At 46.0% G+C, this 16,766-nt stretch overlaps 1 protein-coding gene across 7 annotated transcripts in view; it reads left to right on the plus strand.

The window, feature by feature from the left end:
* Positions 1–16,766, plus strand: part of PPFIA4 (PPFI scaffold protein A4) — a 169,137-nt gene that overhangs the window by 136,537 nt on the left and 15,834 nt on the right. For 4 of the 7 annotated variants that reach the window (XR_016439002.1, XR_016439003.1, XM_090026214.1 and 1 more), the window contains 8 exons: positions 2,884–3,017; positions 4,844–5,010; positions 5,927–6,020; positions 6,484–6,565; positions 7,072–7,272; positions 8,619–8,681; positions 9,810–9,836; positions 14,405–14,580. Coding sequence is in view for 5 of the 7 variants with exons in the window: in XM_090026214.1 (XP_089882340.1) it covers positions 2,884–3,017; positions 4,844–5,010; positions 5,927–6,020; positions 6,484–6,565; positions 7,072–7,272; positions 8,619–8,681; positions 9,810–9,836; positions 14,405–14,580 (944 nt within the window). In the remaining 2 variants the exon portion in view is untranslated. Of the gene's footprint in view, positions 1–2,883; positions 3,018–4,843; positions 5,011–5,926; positions 6,021–6,483; positions 6,566–7,071; positions 7,273–8,618; positions 8,682–9,809; positions 9,837–9,994; positions 10,128–14,404; positions 14,581–16,766 lie in introns of those variants that run through there. The other 3 variants (XM_090026216.1, XM_090026218.1, XM_090026217.1) reach the window with 2 other exon arrangements.

The raw sequence follows: 16,766 nt of genomic DNA on the forward strand, positions 1-16,766 counted from the left end.
ATGAGGGGCTTTTTTCCCTACACTGATTGGGTGGGGGATGACTCGTCTTGTATTTCAGTAAGTAAATACAGTATTATAGACACATATCTGGTCCCTGTTGCTGCACTTTCTAACATCTCAGAACCAAAGACAGTTAGGGTTGGAAGGGAGGTCAGGAGGTCGCATCTAGTCCAACCCCCGTGGTCAAAGCAGGACCAGCCCCAACTAGATCATCCCAGCCAGGGCTTTGTCTACCTGGGTCTTAAAAACCTCCAAGAATGGAGATTCTACTTCCTCCCTGGGTAACCTGTTCCAGTGTTTTACTACCCTCCTAGTGAGAAAATTCTTCCTAATATCCAACCTAAACTTCCCTTGCTTCAACTTGAGACCATTGCCCCTTGTACTGTCATCTGTCACCACTGAGAACAGTCCAGCTCCATACTCTTTGTAACCCCCTTCAGGTTGTTAAAGGCTGTTATTAAATCCCCTCTCAGTCTTCTCTTCCCCAGACTAAATAAACCCAATTCCCTCAGCCTCTCCTCATTAGTCATGTGCCCCGGCCCTCTAACCATTTTCATTGCACACCACTGAACTCTTTATCCACATCCTTTCTGTAGTCGGGACCCAAAACTGGACACAGTACTGTAGGTGTGGCCTCACCAGTGCTGAATAGAGGGGAAGAATCACTTAGCCTGTTTATTCTTGCAGTAAGGCATGGCAGTGTTTTAATCCTTTCTTAATGATAGGGAATCAAAGGTAAGAGAGACAGAGCCCACATAATTTTCCCAGAGTTACAGAGGTTGCATAGGGACTTTAACCCCAGCTTTCTAGGGCTTAAGCTGGTGCCTTAATTACCAGACCATCCTTCTGTTACTAGGGCAGGTAGTTTACTCAAGTCTGGATACACTCAGTGCTCCTTAGTCTTTTGCCCACTGAGGCACTCTCCAACTGAGAAAACCCTTCTGCATGCAGCCCAGGGTGGGGGTAATGGATCCAAAAAAGTCTTGGTTCATATCCGTCTTGTGTCTTTCTCTCACGCTTCACTGGCCTCACATCAGCATTGTCTCTGAGCCAGGGCCCAACAGAACTAAAGTGAAATGATCAGGAATGGGAAATCTCAGTAAATCATGTGCTAAAGACAAAGGTAGGAAGAGGAAGGAGTGGAAAAGCTGTCTTTGAAACTGCTGACGGGGTCTGACCGAGAAGGCACAGGGCAGCACAGGTGTCGACAAGTTAGAGGCCCCCATTAAAGCAAAAGGCAGGTCTTAATTGGAGAGAATCCAAGGTAAGGCAAGAGCAGTGATGAAGTCAGAGAGGGCCTGATCTGTAGGCAGAAACCAGTGGAGTGTGAGTTTTGCACAACATAGAGCAGGGGTGACCACAAAAAGGTATGATGCCAGGCTCTACATTGCCAAAAGGGAAGTATGCAAAGGAGGAATCAACATTTATTACTATGGGTCCAGAGATAGAACCTGCAACTCAGACTACCTGGTGCTAGCTGCCCGGACTTGCGGCCAGTAGCGTAATACTTGGGGCCTGCACACCAGCCTCAGTCGCCAACCCAGGAAGGAAGGACAGCTCGACTGCACCACCATCAGCACAACCACTGACACTGCGCTGTGGGTGGCTGCTGCCCTGATTGCCCAAGAGCCCAGTTACACCTGTTGGTGGACTGTACAGGAACTGGCTGAGCAGGCAAAGCCCCATCGCTGGTGAGGTTCTTGAGATGGCACAAAACACTTTCCAGCACCAGTATTTATGGACAGTCCTGCTGTAGTGCAGGAAGGGGATGACCTAGGAGGTCCTTTCCAGCCCTGTGACCTGTGGTCCTTCTGCTTGCATGTGTCATTCTGCTGCTGCCCCATTGCTCATTCACACTGCTGCCATGCAGCCTTCCTGCCCTGTCCTGCTGTGGACACTCATTCAGTACACTGCATCCTGCATTGCTGGTTCTGCTGCTGCTCACATGGTCAGTGGACAAATGGGGTTCTTCAGATGCATGCGTTTGCTGTGCTGTTGCAGCTCCCTGCTGCCTCTGCATTTCACTACACTGCTTTGGTGGTTGCTTGCCCTACCTGAACTTGGTTACTCCTGAGCATCCATGGCCACCTCCCCATTTGGGAGCCAAGTGTTTGTTTTTTTCTAGAGAAGCAGGTTTATGCTATTCTTTGGTATTGAGGTGACCTTGCTATGTCAAGCTGAATCAAATCATCAGCCTGCCACGGGGAGGCCTTTCAATGTGATATGAATGAAGTAGGAGGATTAAGGACACTGGTTTCTTCTTGACTGGCACGACAAGGTCAGTGGCACGACAAGTGCCAGTTGCAGTGGTAGTTTACCCTATACCACAGCTCAGCTCTAGCTGTGGCCCTACATGTATCTCAGTGCAGCCTATCCACTATCACCTGTTGCTCTTCTTTCATATGATATATACACATCCCTCTTTGCTCTGTGTGCACTAAAATGAGAGGTGGGGGACTCGGTCTGCCTTCAGATCTGCCAGCCAGCCCAGGTCATAAAAACAATTGCACATTACTCAGGCAGGGAAGAACCTCCCTTTCCTCCAAACCCTGCAACCTTCTCCTCCCTCCCCCACAAAATAGGCACCTAATCTAAGATGGAGTAGACATGTTGGATGGAGAGTGGTTTCTCTGACAGTGCACAGCTATTGACTGGGCTCAAGAGGAGCCATGAAGGTCCTGGGCAGGTTCATCAAGGTAGAACACTGTGCAGCAGACATCAGCTGTTGTGGGGAAATCCATGCTCCTGACAAACCCAAATCTAGAACAGGGGTATGTTTGTTTTGGAAGTAGACTGATGAAATGGGTTGCTTGATTCTGGGGCTAGGCGTGACTTGGGAAGTCGTCTTTGATGCTTAACCTCACAACTCTACTGTTTGTTCAGTCACCAGCGGCTCGGGATGAGAACCGAGAAGATAAAACCACCATAAAATGTGAGACTTCCCCTCCTTCCTCTCCCAGGACGCTGCGGCTGGAGAAACTGGGTCATCCTGCACTCAGTCAGGAAGATGGAAAAAGGTATAGAGGTGGGAAGTGGATGGAGTCTGACAGCAACACTGTCTGGACCTGTGGTGTGAACTGGTATATCTGTGGAGGAGAATGTGTTGCTATGAACTGTAGAGAGGAGAGGACCAGGTTTTCTAAGGGATGAGTGGGGAGGGCTTGGCACGAACTCTGAAAGGCAACAGTGCCTTTCAGAGCAGTAAGGATCACAGGACTGAAGAGATCTCCATGGTCATGAACTCCAGTCGCCTGCTATTGCAGTTGCCCCATCATATCATCCCCTCCATGAAGTGACCAAGTTCTGTATTAAAATAAGCTGATTGTTTTTGCCCCCACCCTCCTTTGGCATGTTGTTGCTGAAGTTCATTTCTCTGATGGTTAGAGCCAGCTCCCAGTTTCCAGTCCAGATTTATTCATAACCAGCTTTGTGCCCATTCGTTCTCCGAGAGTTGCCCTTTAGCTCTCCTGCCCCATAATGCTACTCACCCTGATGTATTGCTAGACAGAAATCATGTTCCCTTTCAGCCTTTGTTTTCTCAGCTAACTTCAAGGCCCCTCTCAGAAGCTAAGGGGTCCATTTCCCTAATCCTCCTGGCAGCCAGGATTTATACGTGCTCCAGTTTGATTGAGTTAATCTTTCTTGAGCATGAATGGTCAGAATTTTCTACAGTACTTGGGGAAAGCTCGTGGTATGAGGACACACTTTAAACATAGTTCCAAAGTCTATAAACAAATGGATTTGTGCCAGGGATGAGGCTGTGATGATGAGTAGCCCCGTTGCTCCTGGGGTGGATGGCTAGGTCCCTATGTAGTCCTTGCTGTGCTGGTGACTCAGGACTCTGCCTTCCAACCCAGCTAGAGATTCTGGTAGAGGCGCATGTCCAGTGGCAAGTCTCAGCCAGGGGACTGCAGAGTATGGAGAGCTGGGTCTTCAGCTCCTTTGCTTTGCTTCTAATCTTGGCTTCTCCAGGCCTCAGATTAGCTGCAGCTGTTTGCTGTGTCTGTGCTTCACTTCTTTCTCTCAGGCCAAGCCCCACAGTGCCCCTGTCCCTCAGCTGATAAGCTGTGTCAGAGTAGGCTTGGTAAAGCACTTCCATTGGGTAAACCTGGTACTGAGATGAACAGTATGGGCATCTTTGTTCTTATAACTGTGGGGGATGGCATAGCTATCAAGCAGTGGGTGAAAAAGACGTAGTGTCCCTGGAAAAAGATTCCTGTGCCAAAATGCCCCATATCTTCCCAGGGTGCCTAACTCTAGGTCTCTTGCAGCTCACAGTGGGTGTATCTACGCATCGCCGTACAGTGGCATTAGTACTGCACCATGTTTTAGTACTTGCTTGGGGGAAATACTAAAACATGGCTCACTAGCTGCCCATACTGCAGCATATGGGTGGTGCATGGTTAGATTCACTGGCTGCATCGCTGTAGTGACATGCTATAGCCAGGCAGTACAGTGACGTAGCCGGCGATCATGTGTAGACCAACGTGATCACTACATTGCTATAGTGTGTCATATGCACTTAGTGTGTACCCAGTACCTCGGTGTCTTTGGCCAGCATTTCTTCTTCCCAGTACTCACAGCGGAGCTGATGATGATCATCTTCAGGCCCGTGGTGTCCCAACCCAGGGATGGCTGCATGATTCCTCTGTATGCAGTATGGAGCACGTGGGGCACTTTGGGGCAGAAGCTGGCATATTCCCATACAAAAAGCTTACCAGTGCCTTGCAGGGCAGCCAGACTCTGGGAAACAGCCTTCTTGCAGTTCCTGTGTCTCCTGTGTGTGTCTGCTGCAAATCAGAAACCACCTGAATGTTTTCCTCTCTCTCCACTAATTCCCTAGCTCTCTGGAGGAACAGACAAGCAACCCAAGCAGCAGTAACAGCAGCCAGGACTCTCTGCACAAAGGTTCTAAGAGAAAAGGGATCAAATCTTCCATTGGGCGCTTGTTTGGGAAGAAGGAAAAAGGACGTCTCATTCAGCTGAGCAGAGAAGGAGCCACTGGACATGGTCTCTGAGTTCCTTCATTTATTTATACAAAAGAGCAGTGGGGTTTTGGGGTGTGATTGAAATAGAGAGGTCCTGGGGGCACCTCTTAGTTGGAATGTTTCTTGCTTAGGATTCAAGGTACAGCATGAAGGGAGGAATTGGTTTCTGCCAGGCATGTAGGGTATTTATACACATACATTTTAATGCCCAGACACACCGGAGATCTGGTGCATCAGAGGCTTAGTAGGCTCAATTAATCGGTTCTGCTCTGCACGCAAGCTGATGTGCATGGCGCTGCATCGCTTGCAGTTTTATAAGTGGCAAAATGCACATCAGCATGGAGAAAATGGCAGCAGTGCACTTTTGAACGAAAACACCTTCTGTATGTTTTAGTTCAAAAGTGCACCACTTCCATTTTCTGTGTGCTGATGCGCATTTTGCCACATATACAACTGCAAGTGATGCAGTACCATGCACATCAGCTTGCGTGTGGAGCACCAAGTGCTTTTCATGCAGTGCTTGCATGTGTAAAAATGCCTAGAAAAAACAAGCTTTAGTCTCATCAGGTCTGTATTAAAAGTTTAGACCTGCCCTGAAAAACCATCCCTGCTCAGAATCCCCCTCCAGTAGCTGAGTTGCTGAGAGGCAATTAATGCCCTGGTTTTTGCCTCTTGGCCACTTGTGGGGGTGGGATTAAAGGCACTGCTGTATCTCAAACTTAGGTAGGTCCTGATTCATAACACTGTTCAGGGCCAACTGGGCTTTCACATTTATTAGAGCTGCCAAGGGGTGAGAGGGTTTTCTATCTCAGTATTGTTTCGCCATCTGTTGTACTCTCCCTGAAGCATGGATTATCACCATAGGGACAGGAGCTAAGGACTGAAAACAGTTAGTTGATGCCAGTCTAACCTTTGGGATATTCTTGCCTGTTCCACAGTTCTGATGACCGATTCTGAGATTGGCCTACAAGACACCCTGGGGCTTGGTAAGCTGGGAGCTCAAGCAGAGAAGGACCGACGGATGAGGAAGAAGTAAGCCTGCCTGTTTGTCTATCCCTGTGTGAGTTGGTAAGGATGAGCCCCTCAGGGTGATAGCAGGCTTAGGGTAGCCTGGGGAAAGGATCTATGCATCCATCATTGTCCCTGAGTTCACTGCATGTCCCTCTCTCACCAGTTCCTGCTGAACTGGCACATGCTCACCTCTTACTTCCCAGAGCTATGTTTGCCTTCATTATTACTTTGCTGTGTGTAGTTTTTTACTCCCTATGGCTGCTGCCTATTATCTGACTTCTTTCACTTCATGGCAGTCTTCTTCCAGTGTATGTGCACCTCAGAGACAACTATGTCATTAGCATCCTTTCCTTAGCTGCACCAGGTTAACCCCCAGTATACACCTCAGAGACTCTGAGGTGTGTATTTGTGGGGAGCTTGGGATGCTTTCTTAACTCTAAGCTTAGCTGTCAGTGAATACCTCTTCTGCTGCTTTCCCTCCCAGGCACGAACTTTTAGAAGAGGCTCGAAGAAAAGGTTTGCCTTTTGCTCACTGGGATGGCCCAACTGTTGTCTCATGGCTAGAGGTGAGCTTGTGGTTCGATTAAACTGATACACCCAGGAAGCCATCACTCTGTCCCTCCCCTGCCACCCAAGTAAGAGAGAATGGCCACACTGATGAAAAAGTATCCATGTAGATACTGACCTCTCCTTCAGTGTCTCTCAACTTCACCAATTTGAACTGAGTGTAACTTCATTAAAATGTAGGGAGTTGCCCTGACATGAATGTGAAAAGAATTCAGTGCTCAAAGGTCATGCTAAGAAATTGCTGCTAGTGCTCCCTGGAGTACCTATCAGGTAGAATAGCCCTTGCCCGATGCCTCTGGAACCAGGTATTTGGCCTATTCCAGTGAGGAGAATGTTTGTACTGCCTGGGAATGTGGGTTTAACTAGCTGGTTTGAAAAGATCAAACCAAACATGCTTTTCCCCTAAGCTATCAGACCCAGGACACTTTGCTGCATCCCATGTTAGTATGCAGGTGTCTGGTCCGAGATGGATGCATAAAACACCTATTTTCTCCTGTACTGCCAGCTGTGGGTGGGGATGCCAGCCTGGTATGTTGCAGCCTGCAGAGCCAATGTGAAGAGTGGTGCCATCATGTCTGCCTTGTCCGATACCGAAATCCAGAGAGAAATTGGCATCAGCAATGCCCTGCACCGGCTGAAATTGCGTTTGGCCATTCAAGAAATGGTGTCCCTAACAAGCCCTTCGGCTCCACCCACCTCGAGGACGGTAAATGCTTATAGCCATTCCTGGTACTGCATAGAGTCTTGTGCACATTGTGTCAGTACTTTTATCTGGAAAAGAAGGTAGATTTGCACCTTATATACTAACCAAAGTGTGCGTGTGCATGCACTCCTGCGCATGTGCATGTGTGGGGGGGAAGAGGGGGTGTACAAGCTTTCATGGGCTAAAGCTTACTTCATCGTATGTTATATTTTTATGTGCCAGTAATGGAGATAATGAATTTGTGTTATGTCCTCTATCTACCTATCAGAGATGACACAGGAACACAGTATACTGTTGAAATCCATCAATGTTGAATTAACAATACTTCTTTAAAAAGAAGCAGGTTTTCATTCTACTTAAAGGAAGATTTTATCATAAAGCCAGCTAGGAAGAGAGTTTAGTTTTATCGTCTTGGGTTGCTGAGTAGAGATCCAGAAGAACTTTGCTCCAGCCTGAAATCATCCAACAATACTTGATAATGCTTTCACCAGTCATCTCCTCCAAGCTAACATGGCTTGTTCTAATGCCCCCTTTTAACTGGGCCTGCAGTCTGGATCTAATTCAGCCTTTTAAAAGATCAAGTACTCTGGAGTCTGATTCCCCTGTTGGTGAGCTACCTCCAGCCTCTGTGCACATTCTCAGATAAGTTACTGTATTGTGTAGTACATATAAAGCCGGAAGTTTCAGAGGAGACAAAGCAGCCCTCTGTTGTATCTGGCCAATTAAGCAGTATTTATTAACATGGCATTCCAGCCTGAGGATATATGTAATACATGTTTTATCCTAGATGGAGTAAATGCAGTTGCTGTTCTTGTTCACTGTTTTTTAATCTTACCTAGCTCTACGTCTCACCAGTATTGTAGAACAATGGATTCCATAAATTGTACATACATTGTGTAAAGTACTTCTGTTATCCATTTTAAATTTCTTCTTGGCCTGGGGTAGCTGGGAGAACACTACCAGTTTTCTCAGCCACTGATTATTAGCATCCTGTACTGTCATAATGTCATATCTCAAACCGAAGTGAAGAGCCCTAGGTAAGGTTCAGGGCAGCTGAAAGTTCGTTTCACTAGACGAACCTCAGGAAACACTAGTACCCTTTAGATAAAGAGGGCCAGACTCCAGTCTCACTGATTTTGGTGTAAATCAGAAGTGACTTCTTCTGGAAACCAGTGTTATATAGAAGAGGATCCAGCTGTGAAAGTCTGTTTGTAAACTACTGAAACATGCAGTATATCTGTAGCTGAACTTGCTCTCATTAATAGTTTTGACTTGGCAGTCACACTTCAGTTACAAAATAACTTTGTCTGACTTTATCCCATTGCCCTGTGTGACTTTTGTCCCCCTAGTCCTCTGGAAATGTCTGGGTCACACACGAAGAGATGGAGAACATGGCAACTTCCACAAAAACGGTTAGTGCCTTTTGTCTAGTGCCTCCTCCCATCTGAATGGCCTGTTGCTTGCTAAACACAACTTAGAAGTGGTTAGTGTTGCAATCTTAGTCCTTAGGGCTCCATTGAATGAAAAAAGGAGTTCCTCAGGCAGTCACTTTATGGAAAATAATTTGGAACTGTTTTGGAACTGTTAATAACTTGGCAGCGTCTATGCCTTTCTTTTTCTTTTTTGCTTAAATAAGCAACGCAAGATCCTGTGGTTTTGCTGAGAGTTCATGACATTGATCTCTGTGTTTCTAAGGCCCCTGCTACATGTTACATATATTACGCAATTAACTGGTTTATCGCACAGTAACATTTTTGTGCCACACACATACAAAGTAATTCTCACACAATTAACTGGTTAATCACACAATACCTTTAGACCAGCCACACTTGCAAAGTAATTATCACATGATAAAAATGACTGTCCAACTATAGAAGGAGCCAACCAGCTATGAAGTTAGTGCTTGAAAATGTATAACAGCTCTCTAGCTGGTTTCTATCCAGCTTTAATCTGAACATGTAGCAGGGCCCTAACAAAAATTACCCATTGCTTTCAAGACGGTGCAGAAAAATGACTTAGAATGTGAGATCCTGACTCTGCTGATGCTGCTGGCAAAATGTTTATTGACTTCAGTGGGGCCATTTTAGTGACCCTTATGTAAAATGGGTAAGGGATTTCAATCTGTTTCTTACTGGCCATCTGTCAGTATCACAGTGCTACAGCTCATTTTTACAACCACTATGAACATATGATCCAAAAGCTAAAGAGAATTGGGTGGAATTGGCATCGTGCATTGGCAGAATCCTGGGTGCCTCAAAGTCTCCGGCAAACCTTGCTTTGCAGTCAGTAGGGTCAGAATATCACCCATGCAGTTTCTCTCGGGGAGAAACGCACCCCTGAGCTGCATATCAGTGGGTGAACCTATGTCTCCCTGGCCTATTCCAACAGACATTGAGTCCCATTAGCACTTTTTATTTGACTGCAGTAGGTCACAGTTAAAATATGTATGTTCAGTTGTATTTGTTTGAAAAGTGTGATCTGTGGGTAGCAGTTACTGACTTTACTTGTTTTTGTTGACATGCTACGTTTGTTACAATTAGGACACTGAGGAGGGCAGTTGGGCACAGGTGAGATTCCCATGTCATCTCTTTTCGTCTTTGTTAGGCTGGGGAGTTACTTGTTAGTAGAGGCAGCACAACCCAGAGAATCAAATATGACCCTCTAACAAACTGAACTCCTTGGTGACACGGTGTGTGTCCAATCACATCACTCCATTTCCATGCAGGCCACTCCCTCGGACAATTATTCAGCATTTATCCCTGCCCTTATGAACAGTTATTCCCTTAAGCCCTGCCCCCAAAAGGACATCATTGGAAGGTCGGTGAAGGCAGCAGCAGAGACTCTCAAACCCTCACAAGGCAAGGAAACCCTTCTTTTTATTTTCCATTGTGCTTGAATTAATCCTCTTTTGTCTTGTCTTATTTTGGGGGTGAATTCATGATACCAGATCTTCTTCACTCACTTATCACCTATCTATGATATTTATTACACCATGCACTCCTGCCCTTAACTCTTGGATGGAATGGAATTTAATGCATATTACTGTTGCTATTTAAATTTCTATGGAAGTAATAAAACATGATACCCTGAACCTTTGTACAGTGGGTAATGACATGCTAAGATTTTCCAATGCACTGTAGGTGACTTAGTTATTGACAATGACTGGAAGATACTGGTGATGGCCCTGCATAGCTTTGGTAGATCGTTACCCTGTGTTCCTCTAAGAAGTGGCTTCCTGGGAACATTTCTGGTAGAAACACTTGCTGTTTATCATCTCTTTATGCACAGCATGTAAGGAGTCACTCATCATCATCCCTGGAAAAAGTGTGAAAACCTTATTAATAGTAGTGCTAAGTACCATATTTTCTGGCATACAACACTCCCCAGAATGTATCTTTTTGCACCTGGGCAAAAAGACCCACCAACACACTTGTAGGCAGGGGGATGACCTTCTCAGCAGTGCATCAGCAGAAAGGGCTCTTGAAGTCATAGTTGACTCCAAGATGAACATGAGTCATCAATGTGACAAAATGATCAACAAGGATAACCGCACTTTATCATGCATTAGCAGATGCATGACTAATTCAGGGAGGCGGTGCTTCCCCTCTGTGTGGCACTGGTCAGGCCGTGGTTGGAGTACTGCGTCCAGTTTTGGGCGCCGCACTTCAAGAGGGACGCGGAGAATCTTGAGAGGGTTCAGAGGAGGGTACTCATATGGTCAGAGGCCTGCAGGCAAGGCCTCATGAGGAGAGACTGAGGGACCTAGATCTCTTCAGCCTTCTCAAGAGAAGGCTGAGAGGTGATCTTGTGGCTGCCTATAAATTAATCGGGGAGGGCAGCAGGGAATAGGAGATGCTCTGTTTACTAGGGCACCCCCTGGAGTAACTAGGAACAATGGCCACAAATTGACAGAGAGCAGATTTAGGTTGGACATTAGAAAGAACTTCTTCATAGTAAGGGTTGCCAGAATCTGGAATGGGCTCCCAAGGGAGGTGGTACTCTCTTCTACCTTGGACGATCTTCAACAGTAGACTGGACAAGCACCTAGCTGGGGTTGTTTGACTCAGCACTCTTTCCTGCCTGGGGCAGGGGGTCAGACTCGATGACCTACTGAGGTCCCTTCAGACCCTAACATCTATGAATCTATAATACATACCTTGTTTTGGAAAGTAAGAATGAAGAAAAAAGATTTTTCCAGAGTTATGACTGCATAAAGCACGGACAGAGCATAATCTGATGATCTGCCCTCTTTTCCCCGCTTAGACTGTGAAATAGCAGGAGAGATATCAGAAGCAGCAAGCAGATGAGCAATATTGCCCTAAGTAAGGTTAGCTTGATTAATAAAACATCAAGACCATTAAAAAGAAGAGATGGTTGTTAATACCATAGAGTGGAGAACAGTGAGCTGTTAAGTCAGTTGACTCCCTCGGTTGCCTGAATAGTAATGCAACAGCTGCTGCACTGTGGAACAGGAATTAAAGTAGGGCACTTCTGTTCTGGTGAGAAAATCAGCTTACCAGTTTAATATACACATCCCAATTTGGGGGGGAGGTGCTGGTTTGTTGGAGGGAAAGATGCATGTTGTATGCAAGAAAATATAATATGTTTAGTACTGTATCACTAGAAGAATTGGCTAACCTCATAATTACTTTGGGAGGTAGGGAAGTTTTATCAAATCCATTTTGTAGGTGGGAAATTAAGAAGCAGATTGAAGCAAAGATGCTCCCAGGGCCTAATGAAGAACACATGGCTCTCACTCCTGTTAGGTACATCATGCTGCCCCAGATTGCAACCCCTTCTGAATTCCTAGTTCAGGAATATGTGGAACTGGGACAATATTTCTCACTAAGAGTGAAAGAAGTGGGGCTCACAGGGGGTTAAAATGTCATAGGTCAAGGCCTACTCTCACGAATCCTGCTTCTGTGCAGATGTGAATGGTTTTCCTGCCAGCAGCGCATAAGCCTGATTCTCTCCTGCACTGAACTTTGCATAAAGCATGTTCAGATTTGTTATTCTTATTTGGTAGCGCTGTATCCCACTTCACACTGGGTTTAAATAACTGTGAAGGGGAACAGCAGCAGATTATCTAGTGCTTTGACTCTTTATCCAAGATTTATACATGCCTGTATTTCTGTGCTATTTGCAGATCTGTGGTTCAGTGCAGAGAAATACTAAGCACCGTAGAGCATTACAGACAATAGTGAGAGCCGTTGCAGCTGATCCATACTTCGCTGCACACCCAGGACGATATAATGGAAGGAAATTCCTTATGAGAAGAGCTACTTTGTTCTTCTCAGCAAGAGCTCTGCAGGCTGCAGTGGCAGCAGTGTGCTAATTATATTCAGAAGTATTTGTAACAGAATACTTTGGTCCAGACTCTATCCCACCATTTGAGTGTCTCAGTGGATGCGTCTACATGTGCAATTAATGCACCTGAATTTTCTGCACAGAAAATTTAGGGGCATTAAACTGTGCCTCTGCATGCATCTGAATGTGTGCCCATCAGAAGTAAAATTCCTCCCAGTGGGAGATGTTCAGTCTAAGGCTGCTCCTGCCCTGCTCTGCCCCCCTGAAGCAGCCAGGGGGAGCTCCAAGCTCCCCTGGTGCCAGCTCTGGGCTGGCATGGGGCACAGGGGCTGGTTCTGATCTCCATGTGGGTGGGAGCTGTCCTTGCTCTGGGCAGCTGCCTCCATGCCCCATGGAGACTAGGGCCCATTCCAAACTCCACATGGCTGGCAGAGCTGTCCTGGCTTCTGGGCAGCCAGGGCAGCTTTCCCAGCCACATGGAGATTGGGACAGGCACTGAGCACCCATAGCTCTCCCCACCCCTTGTGGCCCCTTGCTGCCTACACTGACTGGGAGCAGTTAGTTTAATGTGCTGATTTCTAATAGCTATAGGTACTAAAAAATGGATCATTAGACTAATCTACTCTGCAGTAATTGCTGTGCACATGTAGATGGTGTGCTTTACTGCACATTAGATTGGTCTCATGTACAGTAAAGCGTTTCTTGTAGATGCATCCAGTGTGATCTTATTCCATCCTGATCAAGTCTCTGAAAAATTAGTTAAGGCAGGGAAGGCCTCCTTCTGATCATTGCTTTTTTCTGAGGCTGTCGTAAAATTATGATGATGGAGTGTTCCAAAAGTCAGTGTGTAGACCTGTTTTTAGGGACTCAAGCAAGATAGAAAGGGATTACACTAGGAGCATTTTTTTGCCCTGGTTGAAATTTTCAGTTATATAAGACTTTTCATCTAAGTGTTTGAAAATGTTCTGCAGGCACCAGTTCAAGATAGGAGTGTGAGAAAAATTTAAGGTTTCAAAACAGTTTTCCTCTTCAAAAAAAGAATCAAAGATTGAAATCTCAAAATTTTTCAAAAACTAAAAGTCACTCAAACGTCTACATTTGGTTGATTGTTTTGTTTTGATGTTGACCTTTTTTCCTTTACATTTTTCTGTTGTAACCTTCTAAATGAAAAGTCACTTCGTTGCAAAACAATTGGAAATTTTTCATTTTGAAAATGTCAAAAACAGAACGTTTCAGCAATTTCTGTTTCCAGGGGTTTTTTTTAAATTGAGAAATTTATTGAAGATAAATCTTTCTGGGAATCATTACTACTTTGATGAATCAGCCTTTTCCAATTTCCAGGTACTCAGTGGAGTGTTCTGTTCCCATCTACTTTTGTCTGAGCCACTTAGGTTGGTAAACCATTGCTTATCACAGTGTTAGCTTACATACTACAGGCTTGTGCTTTAAGTTCCAGAAACTCCAAGTTTGCACCTTTGTTCAAATATTTCCCCAAGTATATGCAGTGTTATAATAATAGTAATATGTAACTTTTATACAGTGGGACTCATCTGTACTTCACTAATCTGCAATTATCTGTACTCAGATAAAGAAGCACTGACACAAGTAATTTACTTTTCAGAGTAATAACACTGTTGCATAAGTATTTTCAAAAGCAAAGTTCCTGGTAAGACAGATTCAGCTGAAAGTCAGCCGACTTCTTCTATATGTAAGAGATGAGAAAAACCTTGTACCAATATGTATCAAAATGCCATCACTGGATGTCCTGGAAGATTGTCTGCAGCACTGCTGAGTACCAGCATCCATGCTTGTCTCTTTACTTTCACAGACACTAGCCTATGGGGACATGAACCATGAATGGATTGGGAATGAATGGCTGCCAAGTCTGGGTCTCCCTCAGTATCGCAGCTACTTCATGGAGTGTCTTGTTGATGCTCGAATGCTGGATCATCTGACCAAGAAAGATCTCAGAGTGCATCTAAAGATGGTTGACAGCTTCCATCGGTGAGCTGCCCTTCCTGCTACACCCTTTCCTGAGCAAGAAGGAAGAAGAGGGCCTGTTGCAACCATGAGAGTGAATGAAAGCTATAGGTCTTTGAGTATCAAGGGTTCCCAGCTGGGATTTTCCCCAGACTTTAGCTAAGCACCTCAGCTGGTGAAGCTGAGCATCCTTAGACATCAGCTTTGAAGAAAAGATTTTGCTGGCTGTGGAACAAAGTGGATGGTCCAGGATAATTTACAAAATTCTTCCTCATCAAATTGCAGTCAGTGCAACTGAACCAGTAGTGTAACTAAGGGGGTGACAAGGGCAGCCCCTTGGGCACTGCCTTTGTTGCGGGGGGTGAGGAGGAGGAGTGCAAAAATAGCTGGTACCGCAGAGAGGGCTCATCGCAGCTCTGTAATCAGCTGTCACTGCCCCAGCATAGAGCTGACCAGCTTTGCCTCTGAACTAAACGACTGGGGTGGGGGTGCTTTAGTTGACATGTAGTTCAAAATATTTGTCCCAAATCATAAAAGGTCTTCCTTACTCATTTGTTTTCACCCTCTATAGTCTGTCAGGTACAGCAGTGACAGAACCAGTCCCTGCATAAGCCACCTAATTTTTTTTACCTTGCTGCATGTTTATATGGATAAGAAGGCTGGTGTCATAATCAGTATTGTTCGTGCGTCAGCCATTGCTTGGCAATTCCTGATAGACAGATCAAAGTTTAGCTAGATTTTGCCATGGAGGTGGTAAGAAGGTTACTTCCTGAGATGTCTGGGCCTTGAGAATAGGTTTTGTGTGTGATAGTAAGTTGTTTCTAATGCGGCCCAGTGCCCTGGCACTGGGTGAGGGTCACTCTCCAGGAGGCTGCTCGTCTTGACGGAAATCCGAAGACTGGGGGAATTCCTGCCGAAAGTGGGTACAGCCTGTTTGGAGCGGCTGGAGTCCCAGTTTCAGAAAAGCAACTGCTTCCAAGGAAGCAGCTGCTGGCATCCATCCATCTCATCTAGCAGGCCACCATTTCAGGCTGGTTTCGCTTTTCCCTCAATTCTGGAACTTACCCAGGTGCTCTTTTCAAGGGGAAGTTTCTGCACTTCTGATGAATGCGTGTTCCAGGGATTTTCCCCCTGGAGGTTGCTATTGTTCCTTTAGGTAGGGATCTTCCACACCAATTCCATGAGGCAGAGAGGAGCTCTGAATATTTTAGGTCTTTGCATACGTGTTGACCTTCCCTCCTCTCTTAGTCAGAACCTTTACAGAAATCTCTGTAAAGGATCTTGCTGGGATCCTTTGACCTTTGCTGACTTCCTGCCCCCTGGGCAGGGGGCTGGACATGATGATCTTATGAGGTCCCTTCCTGCCCTAATGTCTATGAAATCTATGAGTCGGGCAGCCGTCTGTAACTGGGGCTTGGATCTGTCTGATCCATATGTAATTTAGATCTGTAGCTTGCAAGCTGCGGGGGCTATGTGACCTCCTGCTAGACTACAAGGCAGTGGGGTCCCCAACCTCTAGCTTTTGGGAAGCGATCACCCTGCTCCTATCTGATCACTCAAGGCCTCTCATTCTCACTGGCCAGTTCCTGATGTCCTTCCTGGCTTAACAGTCAGACAGGGTAGGCCAGTGGGTTAATGGCCAGCATATGCTAAGGAATGTGGCCTGTTTGCTTTACAAGGTCACCAGTGGAATAAAGTGTCTGTTCAGAGCAGGGAAGGCTGTGTTCTCCTGCAGCTGTTCTTTCAATTCAGGAGGCCGGGAATTCTCCCTGAGGGAAGCAGGGGAATTTGCAGCCTCTCAACACACAGCAGCTTCCCACATCCATCCTTTTCCATAGCCTCCCTGGCTTTGTGATCCACATATCGCTCTTTCTCTGGATCTGTAGCTTCTGGACCTTTCTGGGGTTTTCCTTGCCAACCACAAGCCCCAAGAATGTCACTAGTTACAGTCATGGGCAGGGCATGTTGCTGGGGAGTGGAGAAGAGCACCAGGTCCAAAGACATGCCTTTCTCCCACCTGAGCATAAATGGCTGCTTGGGGGTTGTGACCTGCACATGGACCATCTGGCAGAAGCTTAACTGCTAGTGTGTGGGTGAGATGGAGGGAATCACCCCCACAACACACATGTCCTGCATAGGGGGCTTTTGCAGGGCAGTCATGCACCCCGTGGAGTGGACAGGGAACATGTGTTTGCACAGTAGACCATGAT

Source organism: Crocodylus siamensis, chromosome 13 (assembly GCF_052110815.1).
Source record: "Crocodylus siamensis isolate JL-2025a chromosome 13, ASM5211081v1, whole genome shotgun sequence".
NCBI lineage: Eukaryota > Metazoa > Chordata > Crocodylia > Crocodylidae > Crocodylus > Crocodylus siamensis.